Source organism: Oncorhynchus mykiss, chromosome 11, assembly GCF_013265735.2.
Source record: "Oncorhynchus mykiss isolate Arlee chromosome 11, USDA_OmykA_1.1, whole genome shotgun sequence".
Lineage (NCBI taxonomy): Eukaryota > Metazoa > Chordata > Actinopteri > Salmoniformes > Salmonidae > Oncorhynchus > Oncorhynchus mykiss.
The window spans coordinates 80,872,610-80,884,969 of record NC_048575.1 but is presented as its reverse complement, the minus strand read 5'-3'; the positions used below and the strand labels follow the sequence as shown (position 1 = coordinate 80,884,969).

The following is a 12,360-nucleotide window of genomic DNA, read 5'->3' as shown; positions in this document are numbered from 1 at the left end:
TTTGTTAAAATCCCCATAAATCCTCAGGATATGTGGTTTACAGTTTGCATCAAGTCCAGTGAAGGGCCCGCCGAGGTTTCGGCCTGAGGTGGGATGTAAACGGTCTTGACGGTGACGGAGGAGAATTCTCTTGGGAGATAATATGGTCGGCATTTAATTGTGACGTATTCTTGGTCAGGTGAACAAAATGACTCGAGTTCCTGTATGTGCCTAGAATTACACCAAGAGTCATTAATCATTAAACCCTGCTCTTCTGCTTCCCGGAGAGATATTTATTCCTGTCTGCGCGATGTACTGAGAATCCTGCTCCGACAGAGTATCCCGAGAGAGCCATGTTTCCGTGAAACAAAGTATGTTACAGGCCCCGATGTATCTCTGGAATGAAATCCTTGCTCTAAGCTCATCAACTTTGTTATCCAAAGACTGAACATTAGCAAGTAATATACTCGGAAGCGGTGGGGGGGGTGTGCGGGCCTCCTAAGTCGAACCAGCAGGCTGCCTCGAGTGCCTCTCCTCCCCTGTTGATGTTTTGGGTCGGCCTCTGGTTCAATTGCTCTGGGGAGAGTGAACACAGGAGCTGCTCCAGGGAAGTCGTATTCCTGCTCGTAATGCTGGTAGTTCTGGTGAGTTACAGCCGCTCTAATATCCAAATGTTCTTCCCGGCTGTATCTAATGACACAAAGCATTTCCTGAGCTAATAATGTAAGAAATAGTACATTATTATTTTTTTTTAAATACTACAACGTTTTCTCGGAGCGATGCTGCCATCTCCGTCAGCGTCGTTGGTTACTCTTCCCCAGATCTGTGCCTCGACACATTCCTGTCTCTGAGCTATACGGGCAATTCCTTTGACGTCATGGCTTGGTTTTTTACTCTGACATGCACTGTCAACTGTGGGACCTTATATAGACACGTGTGTTCCTTTTCAAATCATGTCCAATCAGTTGGATTCCAATAAAATTGATCAATAGAAACAGGATGCACCTGAGTTGAATTTTGAGTCTCAAAGCAAAGGGTCTGAATACTTATAAGGTATTTCTGTTTTTAAATATTTTATTAATTTGGAAAAATTTATAAAAACCTGTTTTCATTTAGTCATTATGTAGTATTACGTGTAGATTGATGAGGACATAAAAATGAAAAAAAATCAATTTTAGAATAAGGCTGTAACGTAACAAAATGTGGAAAAAGTCAAGGGGTCTGAATACTTCCTGAATGCTCTGTACTTCCTACATGAGTGCTTGCTTTGTTATCCAACTGATCTTGTGTCCTTTCGGTCATCCTGTGAACCCTGTGGTTTGTTGCTGCTCGCTATTATTATTATTGTTATTGTTTATTTCTATGGTTAAAGTCATCCAGTCCAACCCCATCTCCATCCCGCTGTGCACAGCTGCGTCAGAATAGTACATGTTGTCTCTGGAAGCAAACAGGCACTGTCCCACTTTTGTTCAACACAAACGCACACAAGACTATCCACACCGCACACACACCCCTTCCCCTCTACCCCATCTGTCACTATGAAATATTAATACCCCAGCCCCTATTAGGACCCATCCCCCAACACACACACACACACACACACACAGCTGGCTCATATAGGGAAAGTTCTGTGGCAGCTGGTAGGTTGGTACTAAATGGTTGGGGCGTCATTAACTGGTCTGTCACAACACACACGGGACCAATCGGTGTGTGTAAATAGGGAGTACAAACTTGTGTGTGTGTGTGTGTGTGTGTATTCAAGAGACACTGTTGTTTCTGTAGATAGGATAGCGATGGTTATTAGCAAACCACAGAGGAGGGAGGGGCCCAGGGGCCTCATTTAGAAACCATTTCTCTACCATAAGCCGCCTCCAACGTCGTTTTAGAGAATTTGGCAGTACATCCGACGTGCCTCACAACTGCAGACCAAGTGTAAGTAACCACGTCAGCCCAGGACCTCAACATCCGACTTCTTTATTGGCTGGATCGTCTGAGACCAGCTACCCAAACAGCTGATGAAACTGTGGGAAACCATCAGAAACCGTATCAGGGAAGCTCATCAGCGTGCCCGTCGTCCTCACCAGGATCTTGACCTGACTGCAATTCGGCGTCATAACAAATGCTCAACCTTCGATTGTCACTGGTACGCTGTAGTCGTGTGTTCTTCACGGATGATTCCCGGTTTCAACTGTACCGGGCAGATGGCAGACAGCGTGTATGGTGTCGTGTGGGCGAACGGTTTACTGATGTCAACGGTGTGAACAGAGTGCCCCATGGTGGTGGTGGGGTTATGGTATGAGCAGGTATAAGCTACGGACAACGAACACAATTGCATTTAAATCAATGGAAATTTGAATGCACGGAGATACCATGATGAGATCCTGAGGCCCATTGTCATGCCATTTATCTGCCGCCATCGCCTCATGTTCCAGCATGATAATGCACAGTCACATGTCGCAAGGATTTGTACACAATTCCTGGAAGCTGAAAATGTCCCAGTTCTTCCGTGGCCTGCATACTCACCAGACATGTCACCCAATGAGCATGTTTGGAATGCTCTGGATCGACGTGTACGACAGCTAGTTCCAGTTCCTGCCAATATCCAGCAACTTCGCAAAGCCATTAAATATCAACTCTGAAGGATATCGCTCTGCATGAGGTAAATGGTGGTCACACCAGATACTGATTGGTTTTCATGAGTTAAATGGTGGTCACACCAGATACTGACTGGTTTTCATGAGGTAAATGGGGGTCACACCAGATACTGACTGGTTTTCTGATCCACGCCTCTGCGTCTATGACCAACAGATGCATGTCAAATCCATAGATTAGGGCTTAATGAATGTATCCTTATCTGAACGGTAACTCTGTCTATATTTTTGCTCAATGTAGTTGCGTTTTTTTTAAACCCCTTTTTTCTCCCCAATTGGTAGTTACAGTCTTGTTTCATCGCTGCAACTCCCGTACGGAGTCGGGAGAGGTGAAGGTCGAGAGCCGTGCGTCCTCCCAACCAAGCCGCACTGCTTCTTGACACAATGCCCGCTTAACCCGGAAGCCAGACACACCAATGTGTCGGAGGAAACACCGTACACCTGGCGACCTGGTCCGCGTGCACTGCGCCCGGCCCGCCACAGGAGTTGCTAGTGGGCGATGAGACAAGGATACCTCTACCGGCCAAACCCTCCATAACCCGGACGACACTGGGCCAATTGTGCGTCGCCCATGGGCCTCCCGGTCGCGTCCGGCTACGACAGAGCCTGGACTCAAACCCATAATCTCTGGTGGCACAGCTATCACTGCGATGCAGTACCTTAGACCACTGTGCCACTCGGGAGGCCTATCCTTGCGTTTTTTTAAATAATTATAAATAGGCATCTATTTCCTAGGCTAATATTTTTTTTACATTTCCGTGATCATTGCAGAATAAATTCCTCCCCCTTTCTGTGATGGTTTCATACAGCAACTTAGGATACTATTCATCTCATCTCTCGTTTAGTTGGACCCACTTCACACTAGTAAATACATGAAAGATATTTCACAGTATTTTACTTCCTTAGCGTATCCTGAGCGGTGGAACAGTTTGTTGTAGGATACTTCTGTAGCTCACATGTGAATACTGTAATTTATAATATCTCGAGTTGACTATTTCATTTAGAAACATGAATACATATTTTCATAACCATTATGCAGATTAAATGTATCGCCCTGACGTGTTCATATTCCCAAAGTAGGCGTGGCCTACATAAAAAATGTGTTCATATTCCCAAAGTAGGCGTGGCCTACATAAAAAATGTGTTCATATTCCCAAAGTAGGCGTGGCCTACATAAAAATGTGTTCATATTCCCAAAGTAGGCGTGGCCTACATAAAAATGTGTTCATATTCCCAAAGTAGGCGTGGCCTACATAAAAAATGTGTTCATATTCCCAAAGTAGGCGTAGCCTACATAAAAAATGTGTTCATATTCCCAAAGTAGGCGTGGCCTACATAAAAAATGTGTTCATATTCCCAAAGTAGGCGTGGCCTACATAAAAAAATGTGTTCATATTCCCAAAGTAGGCGTGGCTTACATAAAAAATGTGTTCATATTCCCAAAGTAGGCGTAAATAAAAAATGCCCATGTGGATCCCTCGTTTAATTGGGCCTATTAGATAGGATATTATACGAAGTATTATGTTCTATGCATCAGAAAGGAGGTGTGGTTTATAACAGACAGAGTGAATTTACAGACAGTTGATCTTCTACATTGTAGTGTGTCAGCAGACAAAGTTTCAGTGCTTCATATAAATGAGAGGGAAAAAGTCAATGCAAAAACATTAGGCCCTATTCAATTCAAACAATCTTTTTTTTTTACAGATCCACAGCAATTTGCAATCGTTTTTTGTTGTTGTTGTCTTTCATAAACTTTTTTTGTCTGTCAGATAGACTTATAGCAAATGTCACTGCATTTATAGCAAATGTCACCCCCCCCCCCCCCCCCAAAGACATTTGGTCACGTTTGCCATCGCTATTTCCTTTAGAAAACTGCTTCTGCCTCATTCCAATACTTCCAAAGTATACAGCAAACAAGGGTGTTATTGTCACCTTAAAAGGTGAATGAAGGGGGGGGGGGGGCGGGGGGGAGATTCAGTTTTTATGCTCATTCACAGTTTCAGGACAGGTCTGATTATAACAGGGAAAACGGCAGGTTTAGAAATCAACATTTTTGTACGTATGTTGTCTTTAAAAAAAAAACATTTTTTAAACGCAAATATTTTTGTGTTTAACTTCCGCCACGGTTATAAATGAGGCCCTGGTCTGTTTGTGTTTAACTTCCGCCACGGTTATAAATGAGGTCCTGGTCTGTTTGTGTTTAACTTCCACCACGGTTATAAATGAGGTCCTGGTCTGTTTGTGTTTAACTTCCCCCACGGTTATAAATGAGGTCCTGGTCTGTTTGTGTTTAACTTCCCCCACGGTTATAAATGAGGTCCTGGTCTGTTTGTGTTTAACTTCCCCCACGGTTATAAATGAGGTCCTGGTCTGTTTGTGTTTAACTTCCACCACGGTTATAAATGAGGTCCTGGTCTGTTTGTGTTTAACTTCCACCACGGTTATAAATGAGGTCCTGGTCTGTTTGTGTTTAACTTCCCCCACGGTTATAAATGAGGTCCTGGTCTGTTTGTGTTTAACTTCCCCCACGGTTATAAATGAGGTCCTGGTCTGTTTGTGTTTAACTTCCCCCACGGTTATAAATGAGGTCCTGGTCTGTTTGTGTTTAACTTCCCCCACGGTTATAAATGAGGTCCTGGTCTGTTTGTGTTTAACTTCCCCCACGGTTATAAATGAGGCCCTGGTCTGTTTGTGTTTAACTTCCCCCACGGTTATAAATGAGGTCCTGGTATTTTTTGTGTTTAACTTCCCCCACGGTTATAAATGAGGTCCTGGTCTGTTTGTGTTTAACTTCCCCCACGGTTATAAATGAGGTCCTGGTATTTTTTGTGTTTAACTTCCCCCACGGTTATAAATGAGGCCCTGGTCTGTTTGTGTTTAACTTCCCCCACGGTTGTAAATGAGGCCCTGGTATTTTTTGTGTTTAACTTCCCCCACGGTTATAAATGAGGCCCTGGTATTTTTTGTGTTTAACTTCCCCCACGGTTATAAATGAGGCCCTGGTATTTTTTGTGTTTTCCAATTCCAATACTGCTCTTTTGATACTTTAATAGTTTTACTCTTTTACTTCGTCAGAACAGAACGCTGCTTTTCATGTTTAGGTTAAATGTTAAGCAATTTGACACCGTTCTTTTCATTCTTCCTCGAGATTTTGTCAGAAGGTAGACCAGAAAATCCCCAACGTGGGTATTCAGGGTGACGACGACAACAACAATGTTTTCATGTTGAGAGAGAGAGAACAGATAGCTCAGGGATGGGCAACTTGGACGGGGGTGAGAGCTACAAAAAACTATCTAAACTCATGAGGGGTCTGCAGTGGCTTGTGGGTCTGCAGTGGCTTGTGGGTCTGCGTACCCACATCCATACCCACACATGCAGTCAGAGACGGCCCGAGTCTAAGTCTGTTGAGGGGGACCCCCTTGCGAGCAAAACATTTCAATGGCCCTCCCTCTTGACAGCGGAGAGAGAAAAATACATTTATTAGAGTTCATTTCCGGCAATTCTACACATTTTGCCGTTTTGCAACAGAGAGGAAAAATGGTGCAGTTTTAAAGCGCAAGTATGTTGCATTTCTAAAGCTAGCCTACAAAATCCGCGGGTTGTCCCTGAACCTGCTGATATGTCCAGGTTGAGAGAAAATAACAACTAGCCGAGGTCTAGGAGTCTTACTTAGTCACATGTTTCTTAGAAGCTAAGATCCTGTCATTGACTTTGTAACGTCGGTGATGTACTGTGAAGAAAACGAGTTCTGTCTATTCTCTTTTTTTGTTCTGTCTCCACTAGCGGTAATAAAGCTCGGAGTTGTGAAGCAAACGCTGAGCAGACATGACAGCTCTTCTTCTTTTTTTGTTGTTGTTGGTCTGGACTCCTGTTGGATGTAGTTAGTGTCAAACTAAATCGAGGGTGGAACTGGGGGGCAAATTCATTTTGGCGTGTAAAAAAAATGTTTTGTTTTTTTTTAAAATATGAATTTAAGGATTTTACTTTTGTGATTTCCCCACAGTGACTTTTTTTCAATTTCCTTACCTACTTATAATGTTAAAATTTTAAAACAACCCCTTCATAATGCTCCCTCTAGATTATATCTCTAGGTGTCTGTTCCTGTCCAGTCTGGCCCCTTCATAATGCTCCCTCTAGATTATATCTGTAGGTGTCTGTTCCTGCCCAGTCTGGCCCCTTCATAATGCTCCCTCTAGATTATATCTCTAGGTGTCTGTTCCTGCCCAGTCTGGCCCCTTCATAATGCTCCCCTCTAGATTATATCTGTAGGTGTCTGTTCCTGCCCAGTCTGGCCCATTCATAATGCTCCCTCTAGATTATATCTCTAGGTGTCTGTTCCTGCCCAGTCTGGCCCCTTCATAATGCTCCCTCTAGATTATATCTCTAGGTGTCTGTTCCTGCCCAGTCTGGCCCCTTCATAATGCTCCCTCTAGAGTATATCTCTAGGTGTCTGTTCCTGCCCAGTCTGGCCCCTTCATAATGCTCCCTCTAGATTATATCTCTAGGTGTCTGTTCCTGCCCAGTCTGGCCCCTTCATAATGCTCCCTCTAGATTATATCTCTAGGTGTCTGTTCCTGCCCAGTCTGGCCCTTCATAGTGCTCCCCTCTAGATTATATCTGTAGGTGTCTGTTCCTGCCCAGTCGGGCCTCTTCATAATGCTCCCTCTAGATTATATCTGTAGGTGTCTGTTCCTGTCCAGTCTGGCCCCTTCATAATGCTCCCTCTAGATTATATCTGTAGGTGTCTGTTCCTGCCCAGTCTGGCCCCTTCATAATGCTCCCTCTAGATTATATCTCTAGGTGTCTGTTCCTGCCCAGTCTGGCCCCTTCATAATGCTCCCTCTAGATTATATCTCCAGGTGTCTGTTCCTGCCCAGTCTGGCCCTTTCATAATGCTCCCTCTAGATTATATCTCTATGTGTATGTTCCTGCCCAGTCTGGCCCCTTCATAATGCTCCCTCTAGATTATATCTCTAGGTGTCTGTTCCTGCCCAGTCTGGCCCTTCATAATGCTCCCTCTAGATTATATCTGTAGGTGTCTGTTCCTGCCCAGTCTGGCCCCTTCATAATGCTCCCTCTAGATTATATCTCTAGGTGTCTGTTCCTGCCCAGTCTGGCCCCTTCATAATGCTCCCCTCTAGATTATATCTGTAGGTGTCTGTTCCTGCCCAGTCTGGCCCATTCATAATGCTCCCTCTAGATTATATCTCTAGGTGTCTGTTCCTGCCCAGTCTGGCCCCTTCATAATGCTCCCTCTAGATTATATCTCTAGGTGTCTGTTCCTGCCCAGTCTGGCCCCTTCATAATGCTCCCTCTAGAGTATATCTCTAGGTGTCTGTTCCTGCCCAGTCTGGCCCCTTCATAATGCTCCCTCTAGATTATATCTCTAGGTGTCTGTTCCTGCCCAGTCTGGCCCCTTCATAATGCTCCCTCTAGATTATATCTCTAGGTGTCTGTTCCTGCCCAGTCTGGCCCTTCATAGTGCTCCCCTCTAGATTATATCTGTAGGTGTCTGTTCCTGCCCAGTCGGGCCTCTTCATAATGCTCCCTCTAGATTATATCTGTAGGTGTCTGTTCCTGTCCAGTCTGGCCCCTTCATAATGCTCCCTCTAGATTATATCTGTAGGTGTCTGTTCCTGCCCAGTCTGGCCCCTTCATAATGCTCCCTCTAGATTATATCTCTAGGTGTCTGTTCCTGCCCAGTCTGGCCCCTTCATAATGCTCCCTCTAGATTATATCTCCAGGTGTCTGTTCCTGCCCAGTCTGGCCCTTTCATAATGCTCCCTCTAGATTATATCTCTATGTGTATGTTCCTGCCCAGTCTGGCCCCTTCATAATGCTCCCTCTAGATTATATCTCTAGGTGTCTGTTCCTGCCCAGTCTGGCCCTTCATAATGCTCCCTCTAGATTATATCTCTAGGTGTCTGTTCCTTCCCAGTCTGGCCCTTCATAATGCTCCCTCTAGATTATATCTCTAGGTGTCTGTTCCTGCCCAGTCTGGCCCCTTCATAATGCTCCCTCTAGATTATATCTGTAGGTGTCTGTTCCTGCCCAGTCTGGCCCCTTCATAATGCTCCCTCTAGATTATATCTCTAGGCGTCTGTTCCTGCCCAGTCTGGCCCCTTCATAATGCTCCCTCTAGATTATATCTCTAGGCGTCTGTTCCTGCCCAGTCGGGCCCCTTCATAATGCTCCCTCTAGATTATATCTCTAGGCGTCTGTTCCTGCCCAGTCGGGCCCCTTCATAATGCTCCCTCTAGATTATATCTGTAGGTGTCTGTTCCTGCCCAGTCTGGCCCCTTCATAATGCTCCCTCTAGATTATATCTCTAGGTGTCTGTTCCTTCCCAGTCTGGCCCCTTCATAATGCTCCCTCTAGATTATATCTCTAGGTGTCTGTTCCTGCCCAGTCTGGCCCCTTCATAATGCTCCCTCTAGATTATATCTCTAGGTGTCTGTTCCTGCCCAGTCTGGCCCCTTCATAATGCTCCCTCTAGATTATATCTCTAGGTGTCTGTTCCTGCCCAGTCTGGCCCCTTCATAATGCTCCCTCTAGATTATATCTGTAGGTGTCTGTTCCTGCCCAGTCTGGCCCCTTCATAATGCTCCCTCTAGATTATATCTCTAGGTGTCTGTTCCTGCCCAGTCTGGCCCCTTCATAATGCTCCCTCTAGATTATATCTCTAGGTGTATGTTCCTGCCCAGTCTGGCCCCTTCATAATGCTCCCTCTAGATTATATCTCTAGGTGTCTGTTCCTGCCCAGTCTGGCCCTTCATAATGCTCCCTCTAGATTATATCTCTAGGTGTCTGTTCCTTCCCAGTCTGGCCCTTCATAATGCTCCCTCTAGATTATATCTCTAGGTGTCTGTTCCTGCCCAGTCTGGCCCCTTCATAATGCTCCCTCTAGATTATATCTGTAGGTGTCTGTTCCTGCCCAGTCGGGCCCCTTCATAATGCTCCCTCTAGATTATATCTCTAGGCGTCTGTTCCTGCCCAGTCGGGCCTCTTCATAATGCTCCCTCTAGATTATATCTGTAGGTGTCTGTTCCTGCCCAGTCTGGCCCCTTCATAATGCTCCCTCTAGATTATATCTGTAGGTGTCTGTTCCTGCCCAGTCTGGCCCCTTCATAATGCTCCCTCTAGATTATATCTGTAGGTGTCTGTTCCTGCCCAGTCTGGCCCTTCATACTGCTCCCTCTAGATTATATCTCTAGGTGTCTGTTCCTGCCCAGTCTGGCCCCTTCATAATGCTCCCTCTAGATTATATCTCTAGGTGTCTGTTCCTGCCCAGTCTGGCCCCTTCATAATGCTCCCTCTAGATTATATCTGTAGGTGTCTGTTCCTGCCCAGTCTGGCCCCTTCATAATGCTCCCTCTAGATTATATCTCTAGGTGTCTGTTCCTGCCCAGTCTGGCCCCTTCATAATGCTCCCTCTAGATAATATATTACACTGAGTGGACAAAACATTAAGTACGCCTGCCCTTTCCTTGACATAGACTGACCAGGTGAATCCAGGTGAAAGCTATGATCCCTTATTGATGTCACCTGTTGACTTTTTAAGCCTAGAGGCAATTGAAACATGGATTGTGTGTGTGTGCGGTTCAGTGGGTGAATGGGCAAGACAAAAGATGTCCTTGAACGTGGTATGGTTGTAGGTGCCAGGCGCACCGGTTTGTGTGAAGAACTGCAACACTGCTGGGTTTTTCACACTCAACAGTTTCCCGTGTGTTTCAAGAATGGTCCACCACCCAAAGGACATTGAGTCAACTCGACACAACTGTGGGAAACATTGAAGTCAACATGGGCCAGCATCCCTGTGGAACGATTTCAACACCTTGTAGAGTCCATGTCCCCGACCAATTGAGGCTGTTTTTTATTTATTTATTTTATTTAACCCTTATTTAACTAGGCAAGCCAGTTCAGAACAAATTCTTATTTACAATGACGGCCTGTTTTGAGGGCAAATTAGTATTCTTAATGTTTTTTACCCTCTGTGTATCAGATTATATTAGATTTAGTCATTTTATGTACTGTATGTTCCTCCTGTCTCTAGGTGTCTGTTCCAGCCAAGCCTGGCTCCTCACAACGCTCCCTCTAACAATGCCAACACAGGAGGAGTCAGCGATGGAGCCGTGGTCTCTGGGATTGGAGCAGGTCAGTGTCACTACAACCTAAACGTAGCCTAGGTTACGTCCCCTAGCTAGCAGGTCAATATTACTACAACCTAAACGTAGCCTAGGTTACATCCTCTAGCTAGCAGGTCAATATCACTACAACCTAAACTTAGCCCAGGTTACATCCTCTAGCTAGCAGGTCAATATCACTACAACCTAAACGTAGCCTAGGTTACATCCTCTAGCTAGCAGGTGAATATTACTACAACCTAAACTTAGCCTAGGTTACATCCCTAGCTAGCAGGTCACTATGACAACATGCTAAACTTAGCCTAGTCTTCATCCCCTAGCTAGCCTCCTCCTCCCTCTTCCTCCTTTCTCCTCTCATTTCCTCTCCTCTGGTCAATAGGATTGGAGCAGGTCATTATTACTACAAGGCTATTAGTGGTCAGTATCACAACAAGCCTAATCTTAGACTACCATCTCCAAGCTAGCCTCCAACCCAAATCATAGTATCACGACACACATACACAACGTCTGCATCGCATACAAAGGGAAACCCAAACACGAGCTGCCAAGTGATGTGAGCCTACCAGACAGGCTAAATGCCTTTAATGCTCACTTCAAGGAAAGCAACACTGAAGCATGCATGAGAGCACCAGCTGTCCCGAACGACTGTGTGATCACGCTCTCCGTAGCCGATGTGAGCAAGACCTTTAAACAGGTCAACATTCACAAGGCCGCAGGGCCAGATGAATTATCAGGACGTGTACTCGGAGCATGCACAGACTAACTGGCAAGTGTCTTCACTGATATTTTCAACCTCAGCCTGTAATACCAACATGTTTCAAGCAGACCGGCCCCTGTGCCCAATAAATCGAAGGTAACCTGCCTAAATGACTACCGCCCCATATCACTCACGTCTGTAGCCATGAAGTGCTTTGAAAGGCTGGTCATGGCTCACATCAACACCATCATCCCGGAAACCCTAGACCCACTCCAATTAATTTACCACCCCAGCAGATCCACAGATGACGCAATCTCAATCGCACTCCACACTGCCCTTTCTCACCTGGACAAAAGGAACACCTATGAGAATGCTATTCATTGACTACAGCTCAGCGTTCAACACCATAGTGCCCACAAAGCTCATCACTAAGCTAAGGACCCTGGGACTAAACACCTTCCTCTGCAACTGGATCCTGGACTTCCTGACAGGCCGCCCCCAGGTGGTGAGGGTAGGTAGCAACACATCTGCCACGCTGATCCTCAACACTGGAGCTTCCCAGGGGTACGTGCTCAGTCCCCTCCTGTACTCCCTGTTCACTCACGACTGCATGGCCAGGCACGACTCCAACACCATCATTAAGTTTGCAGATGATACAAAGGTGGTAGTCCTGATCACCGACAACGATGAGACATCCTATAGGGAGGAGAGTTTCAAGTTCCTTGGTTCCAACAAACTATCATGGTCCAAACACACCAGGACAGTCGTGAAGAGGGCCCAACAATGTTTTATTCCCCCTCAGGAGTCTGGAAAGATTTGACATGGGTCCCCAGATTCTCAAAAAGTTATACAGCTGCACCATCGAGAGCATCCTGACCGGTTGCATCAC

At 45.6% G+C, this 12,360-nt stretch overlaps 1 protein-coding gene across 4 annotated transcripts in view; it reads left to right on the top strand.

Moving 5' to 3' along the window:
* wdfy3 (WD repeat and FYVE domain containing 3) overlaps positions 1-12,360 on the top strand; it is a 218,094-nt gene that overhangs the window by 111,021 nt on the left and 94,713 nt on the right. For all 4 annotated transcript variants that reach the window (XM_036936512.1, XM_036936513.1, XM_036936510.1 and 1 more), the window contains one exon: positions 10,684-10,784. In XM_036936512.1, the coding sequence (XP_036792407.1) occupies positions 10,684-10,784 (101 nt within the window). The remainder of the gene's footprint in view (positions 1-10,683; positions 10,785-12,360) is intronic.